We start from the raw sequence: 16216 nt of genomic DNA, 5'->3' as shown, positions 1-16216 counted from the left end.
ACCTGGTATAGCATGACTTCTCTCATGAAGCACAATCCAATGCATGCTTCTCCAGAAATAATAAAGCCCCACTGTGCTCAGTAGGACTTATACCACAAGACCCAGGAAAATGCAGAAAGGATTTCAGCAATGCTTTGGGGTATAGCTTCTACCAAAAAATTTAGCACATGTAGATATATGTGTGTGTGTGTTTAAAACAATGGTTTGCATAATGCATAAAGAAAATACATAATGAAAAAAATAATAGTTGGGGGAAGCTATTTTTAGAGTCCCTGTGCATGACCAGAGTATTCCTAATATCTCTGGATGACACTGCAGGACTGGGTTACATTTGCCGTCAGTTGACATTCAGGAAATGCATTCATATGACATTAAGTAGAAAACATTGCTCATCTGAAGCACAACTCCCAGAGAGTTGTGTGGATTTCAGATTTTCCGGATGATTTGGTCAGATGACGCTTTTTGAACTCCTACTTTGCACTTAGGGGTCTAATTGCAGTTAATACATAACAGTTTGAATCCCTGCCTTTTTGAAAGTCATTCTTCATTCTGGTAACTAACAGGCTCCAACACTACTCACTCTTCCCCTTTAATACTCCTGACCTGGATTTGGGACATAGAAGTAAAGAGCTATTAGGGGCTGAAGTCCTCCTAATGCACCTTCTTCGTCCCGCAAAACACAACCTACTCCCTTTCCATCCACTCATAGAGTACTATGAAGAAAATTAAATTGCTCCCATAAAACGAGACCTTCATCTGGCAACTGCATCTTTTCTAGAAGCCAGAACAGCAGATGGACAAAGCATCCCTTCATTTTTCACACAACAATTTTATAGTCCCATGTGCACCCTGTGAAGAGTTACAGTTTGTTTTAGAGCCGGAAAGATGGAAAGAACATCTGCAAGCCGCAGAAAGTGAATATTACACTTTTTGAGAACCGCCTCTGTGCACAGGAAAAGCAGGCTAGTAGGTGCATTCTGAATACCGTGTCAGTTAGGTTAATTAACACCAGTATCTCAGGACATCAGTGGGTTAGGAGATCAGCAATCTAGTCTATTGCTGTAAACATTTGTACTGCAAAGGCTCATACCAGGCTTCGTCCTTCCCACATAGGCACCAAGGAGACTTTACATGCAGCTGTCTAATACAAAAGGATAAGGAGGGAAACAAAGCAAAGTGGAGCTGAAAAAGAAAGAAGTCGCCTCTCGCAATATAAAATATACATTTGCATAAACTCTGTGGGACCTAAGGGGTGTGTTTCATTACAGGACCTTAATTGTCCAACCCACCAGGTCAACATAACTGAGTGGCACTGGAAGATTCTTATAGATGCTTTCCAGCTGTGGGAGAACAGGGAGAAGGGTAGGCTTAAACATGGACAGACAAAAGGCCAGCAGGCACTGCCCATATTTTCTATTCATATCAGAAGGGGAAAGTTCAGTCTACTGGACAGTGTCCGACATGAACCCAGATCAGAGTCCAAACCCCAAAATTCACTAGCCTTGGGCTAGTCTCCATCTAGCCCACCTTACAAGTCTGTTGTGTCGATTAAAAGGTGCTGAATAACCTGTGCTGATTCTTGCTCCCTCCCCCCATGTTTTTAAAGTGAACATTATTGGGCTTCTGATCTTGAGGCAAAACACTGATCCAAGAGTTCCTGCACAGACACACCTTGCCTGTACCCAAGAAGCCAACCCAAGTTAGTGGGCTACTGGTCTTAATTTACCCCTCATTTTTAGCACCATTCAAGCTGCTCTCAGGTGTGAAGACAATCCTGGCTCATATTTCTCTGCTTATTTCCAATCTGCATATGTTGTTTGTATGCTGGCGTTGATCTGGGAATATGTGGCTTGCGGGAAGTCTTGCACCTTTAATTTGTTTTTGTTATTTTGCTTCTCTGGAGCATAATAAGCATGGATACGAGTTCTACCGCTGCTCAAGTACTAAAGTACTGTTTAGAAGTTCCAGTGTTTTATATATAGTACACTCTAACCATGATCATTATCACTTAATAGAGCACTCACAAAACATAAGTTACTGTCTTCCACAGCATATGCAGCCATGCACTTTGGCTCAGAAACATCTCCCTTTGACTATCTTTTCAAGCTTTGGGGTGCTCTTTGATCCAGGCTTCCATGTCTTGAAACACCTGCCTGCAGCTGCAGCACTAGCTGCAGCCTCTTCTTGACAGAGATAGCCTGGTCATAATTATCTACACTCTAGTAATATCCCATTTAGACTACTGTAATTTTTGCTATATGGGGGTGGCCTTGAAGTCCGGAAACTTCTCTTGCTTCAACCCATAGCAGCTAGAGGACTAACTAGGCAGACAGAACGCCCTTTAAAAAAAAAAATTAAAAAGGCACTGGCTCCTTGTTCCTCTCTAATCCCAAACCACTATGCTACTTTTAACCTTTTAAAACCATGATCTGTTTGGGTCCAAGACTGCCTGTTCCTTCATGGACCTGTCTAAACATTAAGAGCATCCACAGAGGCCCATCTCTGGGTTCTCCCCCTTTGAAGGAGAGGGAAGTGGTGGCTGGAGGTAGTAGCATTTCAGCTCCAACTCTGGAATGCCCTCTTCATTTCAGAGAACCTCTCCTGGCACCAAATTTGATGTCCATTCAGTGCCAAGTAGAGACCTTTTTATATGCCATGGGGTTCTTTAAAAAAAAGTTTCCTTGTTTTAACTATTGCTGCTCTGCTGCACTTTTACTGTGACTTGTATTTTTACCGTTTCATTTGTAAACCACTCAGAAATCCTTTGGGCCTGAAGTGACAGAGTATAAATATCTGAGATAAATAAAGGATCTCCAAAGCATAGCTTCTCTAGAAATTTGTAAAGGCTGATAGTGCACCTGGGTTCTCCTAAAACAGAGTTTTCCAAACTTGGGTCTCAAGTTGTTTTTGGACTACAATTCCCATCATCCCTGACTATTGATGCTGCTAGCTAGGGATGATGGGAGCTGTAGTGCAAAAACAGCTGGAGACCAAAGTTTGGGGAAACCTGCCCTAAAAACTATATGAAAGCCACGTTCTGGCAAGCTCCAGAGCCCACAGACAGACCTACAACCACAGGAAAGGCTAGGCGACGTTTGCTGGAAGTGGCCAGGGTACATTGTTTGTCTGTGTAAATGACAAGGAAGTACCAGAGGCTCACAGCTAGCTGCTACTGACAAGGCTGTCAAGGAGGAGACATGCCCTTTCCCAAGCATCCAAACTTTGGCTGAGAGACATAATAATGGGTGGCAGGAACATAATAATCTGTGGCAGGAATAGAGAACCTGTGGTCCTTCGGAGGCTGTTGGACTACAACTCCCTTCTGCTCCAGACCATTGGCCACACTGGCTGGGGCTGATGGGAGTTGAAGTCCAACAACATCTGGAGGCCTAGCCCATTCCTGATCTGAAGCCATATTGAGAGTCATGCAGATTGTTAGTAAATCCACACATATAAAAGAATCAAGATGATGGGTACTCAAGTGGAATATAAAAGTTTAAAGTATTACCAAAAAAAAAGGCAAAACTCCAAATTCACCCATTCTTCCGACAGCTTTCCCAAAAGAAGGACACGACCACCCACCCCGTAAGCTAGAAAAAAGGACCTAGGTTTTTACATACCTGCCCTCTGAAAAAGATGCCGGCTTAATCTCTCACCGCGGCCTGAAAGGTGCTTTATTAATTTTTAACACAGACAGGTATGCCACAGAGCTTGCGCTTGCCATAATGATTTCATGCCATTTGTGTAACACATGAATATATTCAAATACGAATGGCAGGATAATAAAAATTCAGCGTGAAGGTTCTGTTTCAGAAAATTCGCTTCAAGTCTTTAAGTTTAAATATAAGCGCCATGGGGGAGGACCGTCGGTCAATGGTAGGGCGCCTGCTTCACATGCAGAATGTCCCAGGTTTAATCCCTGACATCTCCGCGTGGGCCTAGGAAGCTGCCTTATACCAGGTCAGACTGTCCATCTATTCTAGCCCAGTATTGTCTACACCAGCTGCTTTTGGACTACAGTTCCCACCATCTCTGACCACTGGTCCTACTAGCTAGGGATGATGGGAGTTGTAGTCCAAAAAAAAACAGCTGGATACCTAAGTTTGGAGAACCCTGGTCTACACTGAGTGGCAGTGGCTCTCCAGGGTTTCAGACGGGGGACATTCTGTGTAAACCACCTAGAGCCAATGGGTGATCAAGCTTGTTAATTAATTTGTTTGTTAATTAATTAATTAATTAATTAAATTCCCAGCACTATCAGGAGGTGACTGGGATTTAACCATATGCCTTCTGCACATAAGGCAGTTGCTCTGCTGCCTAATAACAGCCCATCTCAAATGTCCCCCATTGGGAAAGACCCGTCTGAAACCCTGGAGAGTTGCTTCCAGTCCGTGAAGGCAATTCTGAGCTTGATAGGCAGATGGTCCTCATTCAGTACAAGGCACGTTCCTGTGCCCTGAAGGAGTTTGTTTTGTGACCTTCCTCTAGAAGAAGATGGAGAGGGGTCATCGCTCAGTGGCAGAGAGCATGCTTTTCATGCAAAAGATCCCTGGCATCTCCAGTTGAGACGACCTCAGGAAAGGCCTCTGCTTGGTGCACTAGAGAGCTATTGCCAGTCAAGGGACATCATACAGGGCTAGAGAGACAAATACTTTGACCTGGTATATTAACAGGAATTGAAATAAATAAAGCTGGTTAACAGAAGAACAAATATGTTCTTACAGCTGACGCACATGTCACTGTGTAAGATGATGCAGCTGCACATTTTGGCACCGGCTCGTTTTCTAAATCAGAGAGGTGCAGAGGCTCAAGCCCTCTGAGAAGTCGTAATCCTATAATCCCCAAAACATCCTCCCCAAACGCCAGATGTGTGGGGTGGGCTGTGGTCAGTAAGAAAGGCAGCTTCCTGCAAATGCTCCAAATACTCTCTTCGTTCTTGGAAGAGAACCGACCTTCAAACAGAACCGAATTCAAAACAGGTCACGAGGCTGCTCCAATTAAACCTTCTATCTGGGTTGTCAACTTGTGTGTAATGTTACTCTTAAATATAATACCTGAAGGGAGCTAGAGTAAGTATGTAGGAGGACAACGGGGACATGGGTGCTAGTGCTACACCCCCGTCCTCATCACCCTCCAAATTGTCAATGTAGTCCTGGATACTCCCTGAACACTTTAGGAAACCCTAGAAAAACAGGATTCTAAAATGCATAGGGAGACCCCTAAAGTACAGGGGACTCCCCACTTCAGAAGCCACTCTTCCCTGAATTGGGGAGAGATGGGATAAACAGGGGTTGGAGGGAGTATGCCTGCCCCCCTGTCTTCCCCAAATGTGCTATTTATTTGCAAGCAAAACACATGAATAAGGATGCTATAAAAAGGGAATAAAAAATTTCCCAGACCCTCCGCATCTGCACTGCATTCTTTGTTAAGGGCACGCGCCAAAGGTGAGGCCTGTTTTGCAATGCTGCACTGAAACAGCAGAGCTGGAGCACCCCATCTTAATGGATAAGGAGAAACCATTGATTTTTCAACCTAATATTTTTCATTGGCTGTCCCAGTAAAAGGAAAGGAATGGGGGGGGGGAACAACCCAGAGAAGTTACCCAGGCTCAAAAGGGCTAATTAACATGGCACATATTTCTACTACTTCTGCATTTGCTAAAGGCACATTTTAAAAAATCCAGTTAAAAATCCAGTTAAACTGCAATGAGGCAAGGAAGTGAGGCAGTTACCTAATTGTGTGCTCAAAATAGATATCATCCACTGAAGCTGTGACGCAGGGGCAGCCAGCATGCCTCTCGGCTGAAAAGGCAAACAAACCACATTAGTTATGTACATCACTGCAGCAAACAGGGCTCTTTCTGTTCACAGTAATTACAGTTGCAGGCTTAGAATGGAAACAGGAAGCCTTGGTTGCAGGAACAAAACCGACACCATGGTAGGACGCATAAAACTGCAGAGTCCAGCACATGCGCCTGCTATGTTAAGAAGCACTCTCACAATTATCCCCACATGCAGAATTGGGGGAGGGGGGGAATCCCAGGCAGGTGATCACCCAGTTGCCTAAAAAGCTGCTATTGGAACATAGGCATTCAAAATGCTTTTTCAGCTCTTTGCAAGGTTGGCTCTTAAAGATTTGATGCTGGGTCTTTGGTATCTGAAATATTGTATTCAAAAGGCTATGCTTCTCTTCTAGAATGGTGGTTTACCTATATCTAGAGCCCCCAACATGCCCCCTACCAACCTCAGGCTTTTTACTCATGTTATTTGGCTTGGGAGGTTATTGAAAGGTTTGTCAGGTTTTTTCGAGGGTGTGGACTGCTTTTCTTTTGTGCTTTACTTTGGCATACGTGTAGGTGTTTTTGCCTCTTCTTGTAGGAAGGGTGGAAGGGAGGTGGTTCTGAGCACTGTCAGCTTTTCTTCTGGGAGGTGAACATTTTGTGGTGCCCAAAACAAAGACTTCTGAACATGCAGATGGGCCCCCGAAAATGTTGGTGATCTCTCTAATTGTATGATTATTGTTACCTTCCAAGCCTCATTTTAATTTAAGATGGTATCTTTCCACTGTGCCAGCAGCTCCATAAACAGCAATATACCCTTCTCAATAGTTTTTTTTTGCATCAAAAGTTCAGGTCAGTTGAAGTATTGGCGCTAAAAAGCCCGTAAGTTGTAATCAGTTTTAATTGACAGATTTAATCAATTAAAGGTTTACTTGATTAACGGTGAGTGCCAATTTAATTAGCTAGGTCAAATTTTAATTTGTGGAGTAAAGGTAAGGGTAGGAAATCTTCTGTAGCCTGAGAGCAACATTCCATAGTATAGTGGCACCTCTAGTTAAGTACTTAATTCGTTCCGGAGGTCCGTTCTTAACCTGAAACTGTTCTTAACCTGAAGCACCACTTTAGCTAATGGGGCCTCCCACTGCCGCTGCACCGCTGGAGCACAATTTCTGTTCTTATCCTGAAGCACTATTTCTGGGTTAGCGGAGTCTGTAACCTGAAGCGTATGTAACCCGAGGTACCACTGTACATTCAAGTGGGGGAGGGCAGAGCCAAAGTGGGTGGGACAATGGGTGGAATACTTACCTTTGTATGATAGGCTACATTAAAAAATTCATTCACACAGAAATTAGAGGTTTCTACACACAACACTCTCCATCTAAGCAAGTACCAGCTACAGTGCTAAAGAGAACCCAATGGAAGTGTTTGCATGTCGCCTCTCTAAAGGTGTCTACCTAGGGACACCCACTTTTAAACCATTTGCTCTGATGCAGCAGTAAAAGGAGGGTTTTTCTGGGGAAAGCACCAGGAGAAAACAACATTTGGGCATGGAGCTCTAAAGCTCAGACCTGTGCTTAGCAACATGGCACAAAAGAAAGTGTGCATGAGCCCTTAGATTGCTTTAGAAAGATTGGACAAATTGAGAGAACATATCAGAAGCTATTAGCTATGACACCTAAATGGAACCTCCCAGGTGAGAGGCAGTCTACCTTTGAATGCCCAGTGATGAGCAAAGTATATACAAGGAAGAAGGGGCATTTGCTTGTATGTCCTGGAAGTGTCAGTAGTATAAATAGTGTCTATCAGGCTACTGTGGGAAAGCAGGTTGTTGTATGGAATAGGCCTCTGTTCTGATCCAGGGGTTGTTCATATGGATTGTGCAGATTCCTCTGCGGACGTCTGGCAGGTGAGCAATCCTGCTTGTCGGTGTACAGTGCATTAAATCTTTCCCATACCTCTGATCATTACAACAGCTTGACTTGGGCACATTTAAAGTGGAATACGCTCATTGATTAAGCCCCTCAGATTCATCTGCTTTCAAAATGCAAGCTCCTTTATGAAGTTCCTTAGTAGTGCTTCTACAATGTAGTTAAAGGTTCTAAAGGCAACATGCCCAGAGGGAAAAACAAATAAGCTGAGCTCCATAATAAGGACCAATAATAGTGGGCATGGCTGCTCTGGTTTGGTTGGGGGTGGTTTCCCCCTAGTTTGCTTTGAGATATATGGCTTTTCTCCACCAGCACTTTTGGCCTGGTGGTCTTTCCCTCAGGGGATTCTCTGCTTGCACAGTTACACTCTTGATCTGCTGATCAGCAACTAGTTTTATGATAGGGAAGCTTTGGGATGAAGTTGGACACTGGTGGGACATGCGCCCCCCCCCCACCACCATTGCACCCCATGAACCCTCTTGTCACAGCCCTCCATGCCCTTGCCTCTGAACTGGCAATGGGGATCTTCTTGGTGCCAAAGAAAGCCTCCAGCTGCCAGCCCAGCTTAATTCAGAATTCAAAACTACACTGACCAACTGCTCATTCATGTTTTGTTTTGTTTTGTTTTGTTTTGTTTGCCACTTCAGTTGTTCTCCCTGTGTGCACGAACATTATTTTTATTTCACAGTCACCACTAGCTCAGGGAATAAAATATGAAAAAAGACACAAACGAGACTGACTTTAGCTCAGAGTCGTTTCTCTCACGGTTTTGTTTTTCAGAGCGGTAGGGAAGGGGGATAGAGATCTCTAAGTGGGGAGCGCCAAGTAGTACCCCTTCCTCTGTCCCTCTGCAAGTCCACGGATGCAGGGAGCCTTTCACGTGTACAGGCTTCCCCACGGTATGGCGTCCCGTCCGACGTTTCCGCCCGCGCTCCCGTCCCCAGATTTATTGGCTATGAAGGAAAACAGGCGAGGCTCGCCCGTTGCCCTAAAAGCCTTTTTTTTTTTTTTTTTTTTGCCTTTCCCTTGCGCGGCGAGGGCTGCGGCCGGAACTCGCTCGGTCCACCTTAAGAGCCAGCAGTGAGCAAGCCGAGGTCGTGCTCGCGCGCTTGCTTTAGATCCAGCCCAGGGCAGGTTGCCAAGAAACGAGCTCCCGCCCCTCCGCGTGCCCGAGGCGAGTCCGCGGCGGCTCACCGGAGAGGCAGGCGGCCGTGTCGATCCATTTGAGGAGCTGCCCGATGCTGAGCTCGCGGCGGTGGTTGGTGTGGCAGGGCTGCACCATCTGACTCATCTGCACCTCGGTGGCATTCCGGTAACTCTCCATGGGCGCCTCCGGCGAGCTCTGAGGGGGAAAGGAGAGAAAGAGAGAACAAAGCAAAGAGTCAGCGCGGAGAGAGAGCAAGACGCCGCCCGGCTGCAGTCTGGATGCCCGATTTCCTCCAGTGTGTCAAGCTATGCAGCGCGTTTAGCACACTTATTCACACACTTATGGACGCTACATCCCTTCTTGACCCATCAAAACGGGAAGCCCCCACAACCATGGGAGTAGCCAAGGGGGAGCAGGGAGGGCAGCTGCCCCCCAAATCAAGCAAATAAATAAAAATACTTAACTAAAAGTAGAAATGGTGAAAAGATTCTGACAGGTTTTTCTCAGCACTTGGGGTCAAAAGAAAGTAATTAAAAACCACTCTTGTTGATATATTTCATTCTGAATCTGCTAGACAGAGCCAGGCAGAGGATGGTGACAGGTGGGTGTCCTGCCCCACACCAACATAAATCCGGGCTCTATACCCATGCCCACAACCCACACTTTGAGGACACCTAGGGGTGAGCCAAATGCTTTTTAATATCTATGGCAACACAAACCTCAAACCCGTGCTTTTGGGGGACTGAAGCCACCTCAAAAAAGGTTAGTTAATGGCCACCAAAGGAATTATTTCCCAAATAAAGCACCTTTTTTCTGCCCCATAAATTCAAGGCAGTAGTGAAAACTATTTAGCAACTGACCAATCGCAGGCAAAAGGAGCTTTCGGTTAAACCAAACACTTCCACCACATCTCCAAAACCGGACACTTCTACACCCCCAAATCTCTCCAACATTTACCAAACCTAATCCTGGGACTGGGAACCTGGCCCTCCTGGTATTATTAGACTACAGCTCCTGTCATCCCCAAACACCAGCCATGCTGGCGAGGGCCGATGGGAGTTGGGAATCCAACATCATCTGGAGGGCCACAGGTTCCCCGGCCCTGTTCTTTGGGGCAAGTTTGGCATGAGCTAAATCAAAAGCAGCTGTCAACTGGGAGCCAAAGGATGTGTCAGAATTCCTGATGCGTATGCAAGGAATAAACAAGGACAACACGAGTGGCAATGCAATTCCTCAAACCAAGAAGCAAAAAAATTAAAACGGTCTGAACCAATTTGAGTTGCACAATTATTATTTTTTGATAAGGCTGGTCTCTCCAGCTGTCTTTCTATGAAAGCACTGTGCATAATGCCTGCTCAATGCTTGTGCAAGCATTGTTATTGCACCCTAAAAAAAAAAAAATACTAGTTCCTGTACAAGAGATGTGGCAGGAAGGTTTTATTGAATCCCAGCTGACCACTTTTGAAAATATTAATAACAGCCAGTAACACTTTCCCAAGACTAGTGTATTATTGATGCTTCCTGATTTTCATTTGTGACTTCCTACCCAATGACCCACCTTAAACCAGAGGGTCATTGGTGTTAGTCTGTTCAGGAAAACACAATGTCTTGCAGCACCTTAAAGACCAGCAAATCGGCATAAAATGTCTGACATTTAGTTATTGTGGGGGGAAAATAACATGACTTATGGGTCTCAAAGGGACAGGAAGATTCTGGCCATTTCTACTCAGTATGGTGGGATTTATTTCATATAGTTTATAGTTTCAGATTTATAGGTATCTCTCCCTGCACAGTCTAGATAAATATGGATGTCATGATCTTAGATTGGCTGTTATTATTTAATATGTTTTGGGCTCTGTATGCTAAGGCTTTAGTTGGATATGTTATGATTTTGTTGTTGTTTATCTGTGGTTCTATCTTAATTTGAAAACTAATAAAAATAAACTGAAAAAAGACTTATCAAATCTAGTCTACCAAAGTGCATGCCACAACACAGTCCATCAGATGCATGAAATGTAATCCTTAAACTGCAGGCAAATATGCACACATAACATTTGCATTATTGGATTCTACTCACAAAGCAGGGTTGGTAGTAACACAAACGTCTTGGCATTGGTAAACTACTAAAACACATAACACAATTTTAAAAACCCAAAACTTTACCAGCTTTGGGATAAAAGCAAGAGTGGAAGCTTTTCTTTCACCTCAGTGGACTAATTGGGATGTCCTTTCCTAATTGGGATGATAATGGTTAGTAGTCCTCATGACATGGAGAGAATTGTTTTCCTGCTCACAACAGGATATTTCAGAAACAGCAGCCCAGAATTCACCCTCTTCTCATGCTCCCGTCCACTTGTTCAATGCATGGAGGAAGTGACCTCTGCACATCAAACAGAGCACAAGAATGGGCTGTATCATACACAGCGTATACAACTGAGTGTAAAGGCCATACATACACTGCTTATGTAGTCCCTAACCCATGGAGGTCAAAGGGCACAATCTCACTCCCCTCCACAAACTGACTGAATGTGTGGAGCAGAATGTGATAGTGGCCCTCTTGGCTATAATAACAAAGTGGGCAAACACTTTTTGTATACAAGCTGTGCCATGTCAGAACACAGGTAAGTCTTAAAGAAAAGGTTTAAAAATGGCACAGCATCTTTGAACAACTAGCCCCCAAGTTACTGTGCTGAGCCTCAGTGGTGTGGAACAGTGAATGCGCCTATGAGACTTGCACAAGTACATTCCCTGATGCAATCAAGATGACAATGAATGAGTTATCTGGGGAAAGGATCACCTTTGCTCTTTAACCCTTTGGAAATGAGGTAGTGTTGAAACAATTGCATGCTGTAAAAAGCAACGTTTGTGGAGTACAGGCAGCATGCTTTAAGCATGCACTTTTAATGCACACACACAAAAAGATGGCATGAAGAACTTGAAAAATATATCCTTAGCAAGTGTCAGCCATTCACATGGGGGATGCAGAGAAAGAAAGAGGGAGGCAGGCTCTCCTTGCAATCTTCCTTTTGGCACTGGGAGTTCAAGCAGAGGACTGAACTTGCAGGATATACTCCAGACAAGACTTCAGACTGCTCAAGCTTACAGTGGTACCTCGGGTTAAGTACTTAATTTGTTCCGGAGGTCTGTTCTTAACCTGAAACTGTTCTTAACCTGAGGTACCACTTTAGCTAATGGGGCCTCCCGCTGCTGCCGTGCCGCTGGAGCACGATTTCTGTTCTCATCCTGAAGCAAAGTTCTTAACCCGAGGTAATATTTCTGGGTTAGCGGAGTCTGTAACCTGAAGCGTATGTAACCTGAAGTGTATGTAACCCAAGGTACCACTGTACTTTCACCCAATATGGATATTAATACTGGTCTTTGGAAAATAATATATTTGACGGTACAAGCATCCATTTTGTTTCTGATATATGTGCTGGGAGGCAACTATATACAGTATAGTGACTTCCTGATCAGTGTTTCAGAATCAAAAGGTATTTGTGACATCATTACCCTATTTTATTTTACATTTTGTCTAGGATACATTTGTTTTGTATATTAGAAAAAAAACATAATACAGTATTATTTTAGGCACCAATAACAGCCCTGAGGCGGAGCAGGGAATAAGAAAAGGTAAAAGGGAGGCCATCAGGGGTTTGCATTGAAACGAAACTTCTCTCTGGCAAACCTACTACACCCTTCCTAAACATAAGCTATTCCACTTCACTGCTGTTATAACAGACTCCCCTTTCACATAAGCTTGGACACAAGAAGCTGGCAATTATTTGCTTTGCTGAAACACAAAAGCTGGGATTTGCTGAGAGGGTTAGGCGCTCAACAGCCACTGAAGTTCAGTGATTCTCGTAAGCCACATACACACAAAGCGGGAGTTGCCCTGGCTTAGGGGTTAACCCCCTACTGTGGTCTACCTGAAAATTAATTCATATAAGCACCTGAACTCTCGGAAGTGCTCTTTTTTATATACAGTGGTACCTCGGGTTACAGACGCTTCAGGTTACAGACTCTGCTAACCCTGAAATAGTACCTCAGGTTAAGAACTTTGTTTCAGGATCAGAGCAGAAATTGCACGATGACGGCGCGGTGGCAGCGGGAGGCCCCATTAGTTAAAGTGGTACCTCGGGTTAAAAACAGTTTCAGGTTAAGAACGGACCTCCAGAATGAATTAAGTTCTTAACCTAAGGTACCACTGTAGAGGGGTCCTCCATCACCGCATCACTTTACAGAAGGACCTTTCCTGACTGAGAAAGGTGCTGGAGTAATGCAACATGGGCTATCCAAAATTGACCCTGGAGCAAATATGCATTTTGGGGGTATAAACAGAAAAGACTTTTCCACACAGACCTTTTCTCATTATTTTTGCTAGGGTTTTGGAAGACAGTGGGAAAAGTGGGTTCTTTAAAAGGGCTTGAGTTTTTGAATGTATGGGGGTGCGGTGTGGGGAGGTGTAAAACCAGAATCTTTCGAAAAGAATAGTCATAATGTTTAAATTGGGAAAAATAACAGGGAATCCAAATAGCAGGTATGAGGGTGCTCACATACTAGTATTACAATAAAAAGAAAAAAGAAACAAAAAGCATATATGCTCCCTGAAGCATTGGTCAAAAGATTAGATTTTTTTCATTAAAAAATGTTAAAACAACACACTTTGTTGCATTTTGATTGGTTCCAATAAAGGTACTGCCCAATTGCGAATTTTAGAGTTTTTAAGAAACTGTAAGCTTGGAGTGTGTTTTGTGATATGTAAATGTGTTTATTGGAACTGTACACATAGAGCATCCTTGACAGATACATCAGCACATGATCATTCCGAATGACTCATCTACCATTTAAGGTAGATCAAGTTACTAGCCTGAAATCCTTTCTCCTTTCTGTATTGCATGCAAGTTGAAGAGTTGGAGCCAACTGAAAACTGTATACATGTTTGTTTCTAACAAACCATCTATACATTAACAAATGTTTTTGGTGTTTTTTCAATTGCCCAGATAGTTTCTTTGGCTACTGTCCTGCACAGTTAAATTGCTCTTATCCAACTGACTACAGCCAGGGTGAAGGTGCCTAACTGTGCTTTGGCTTCTGCATTTAGATTTCTCTCTCTCTCTTCCTTCCCCTCCCCACTCTCATATATGTTACATACACATATAGACACACACATAACATAGAATTTAAATACTTATAAAGATTATCAGTTGTCTTGTTGGAATGTCAGTACCTATGGAAATATAATCAAACACACACAGTGCAATTTCACAAATTCTAAAATTCTAAAGTCCAATGTAAACAAAAGAAACATTGTCTGTTCTTCAGATTGTTTTCTACAGAAAACACCTTGCAGGAAAAATGGGGAGAAGTGCTTGTAGACCTCAATCTCTTGATTGCCTTTTAATTTTTAGATTTTGACCCAACAGTTCCCTTTTTATACCAATATTGCAGCAAAATAATCTGAAGATGAGTAATTCACTAGACATCAGACACTAGCCTGGAATTTGGCCTGAACTTCCCTCATCTAGGCCTAGATGTGCCCCACTCACTTGTATCATCAGGAGTTCTTTGTCGTAACAGCTTGGAATTGACACAACAGGGAAATAAAAGGAAGCAAATACAGGCTGCAGTGGGAGCAATCTTCCCATTAAAACAGTTTCTCTGGGTCAACAACAACAGAACACATCCCCTCCTTTTGGACAGATCCCACTTTTCTCAGTACTTCTAGGAGTGTTCCATTTAGATACCGTAACTGCTGATACAACCTAAGGTTCTAGAAGGACTGGTGTTTCCAAAGGCAGGTAGATCTCACCATCCTGCAGGAAAAATCACTTCCAGTTTCTCTCCCAGCCATTGATTAACTCAGGGAAGCCAAGACCCTTTCACTGATAATTAACAATACAGACATGCCACAAGAATTCTACCGGGCTGAACAAACGTCTGTTACAACTGTATGTAACTGGCAGCCACTTAAGTCAAACCTACTATCCAATTTCAAGTCAATTCCATGCCTACACACAAGTGATAAGCCAGGATACCTATATTTAGTAGCTTTGGGGCCACTTACAGAGACATCAGCCAACCAAATCTCCCCCCCCCCTCTCTCTCTCTCTCACACACACACACACACACACTTTTGATGTCATGTAAACTGTCGACTCCTGGGACGCAGGTGGCGCTGTGGGTTAAAGCCTCAGTGCCTAGGACTTGCCGATCGAAAGGTCGGCGGTTCGAATCCCTGTGGCGGGGTGCGCTCCCGCTGCTCGGTCCCAGCGCCTGCCAACCTAGCAGTTCGAAAGCACCTCCGGGTGCAAGTAGATAAATAGGGACCGCTTACCAGCGGGAAGGTAAACGGCGTTTCCGTGTGCGGCTCTGGCTCGCCAGAGCAGCGATGTCACGCTGGCCACGTGACCCGGAAGTGTCTCCGGACAGCGCTGGCCCCTGGCCTCTTGAGTGAGATGGGCGCACAACCCCAGAGTCTGTCAAGACTGGCCCGTACGGGCAGGGGTACCTTTACCTTTTTAAACTGTCGACTTGGCAATGTGGTTCTCAAGAATTTTGCTACATTCAAGTGCAAATATGTAATAGGCAGGTTGCAAGTTGTTATGAGAACAAAATTCTACTGGAAAAACAAAAGGCAAGCAAACTTTTGAAGTACACATTCAACAATAATGTTTTCATACAACTTCCTTTCCAAAGCAAGAAGTCAAGCTGCCTCGTTCCACTACTGCTCTGTCCGCTGCTGACTTTGCTCTTGGGAGCAACAACCTGAACTGCTCCAGGAATGCTGCTGCTGCTCCTCCCTCCATCTCGGCTCCAGGCACACCTTGCTCACAGGTCTTTTCTCCTGGAAGTGTGAAACCCAACTCCTGACATGAGTGTTACACGCCACCCCAACCTCTGTGTGGTGCAAAATTCCAGGAGTCCAGCTGCTTGCCCAGGGTTCACGTTCTCCAAACCTTGATTAAATTCTAACATTTACTAAATCGAGGAATTGTGGGTGCTTTGCGCCCACAAACTCTGGCACCCAAACTCGTAACAATACAGCAATAAAAAATATCAGCAGCACAGAAGTGGCCACACATAAGGGAATGTTGGCAGTAAACAGGACTTAGAAAATGGTCAATGCTCAGTTCATGGCTTTTAGGGAGAAATAGTTCTGCTCTCTGCAAAAGCACCAGTTTCAAAACAAAAACTAAAATCATACAGGCCACCCCTACTTTGAAGCAGTTACCAGATCAGAGGCTTCCGGTTGTCTGAATACACATTACTATGACAGAGATTAAAGTGGCCTGATGCTCACCTACAAGTAATAAGCAATTTAGGTCCATAACCATTTTTCTGTGCAAGAGTATTTGCGGTCAT

General features: G+C 44.1%; 1 protein-coding gene across 2 annotated transcripts in view; it reads right to left on the bottom strand.

The window, feature by feature from the left end:
• The window catches only part of ACOT11 (acyl-CoA thioesterase 11), a 59348-nt gene that overhangs the window by 24170 nt on the left and 18962 nt on the right, over positions 1 to 16216 (bottom strand). Inside the window, exons 2-4 of one of the 2 annotated variants that reach the window (XM_081915798.1) lie at positions 8902 to 9049; positions 5732 to 5801; positions 1091 to 1141 (exon numbers count right to left, since the gene is read on the bottom strand). In XM_081915798.1, the coding sequence (XP_081771924.1) occupies positions 1091 to 1141; positions 5732 to 5801; positions 8902 to 9031 (251 nt within the window). In that variant the 5' untranslated portion in view covers positions 9032 to 9049. The remainder of the gene's footprint in view (positions 1 to 1090; positions 1142 to 5731; positions 5802 to 8901; positions 9050 to 16216) is intronic. The other variant, XM_081915799.1, reaches the window with a different exon arrangement.

The sequence above is a fragment of the Podarcis melisellensis genome, assembly GCF_964234715.1.
Source record: "Podarcis melisellensis genome assembly, chromosome: 6".
NCBI classification, from domain to species: domain Eukaryota; kingdom Metazoa; phylum Chordata; class Lepidosauria; order Squamata; family Lacertidae; genus Podarcis; species Podarcis melisellensis.
This window is presented reverse-complemented; position numbering and strand designations above follow the sequence as displayed.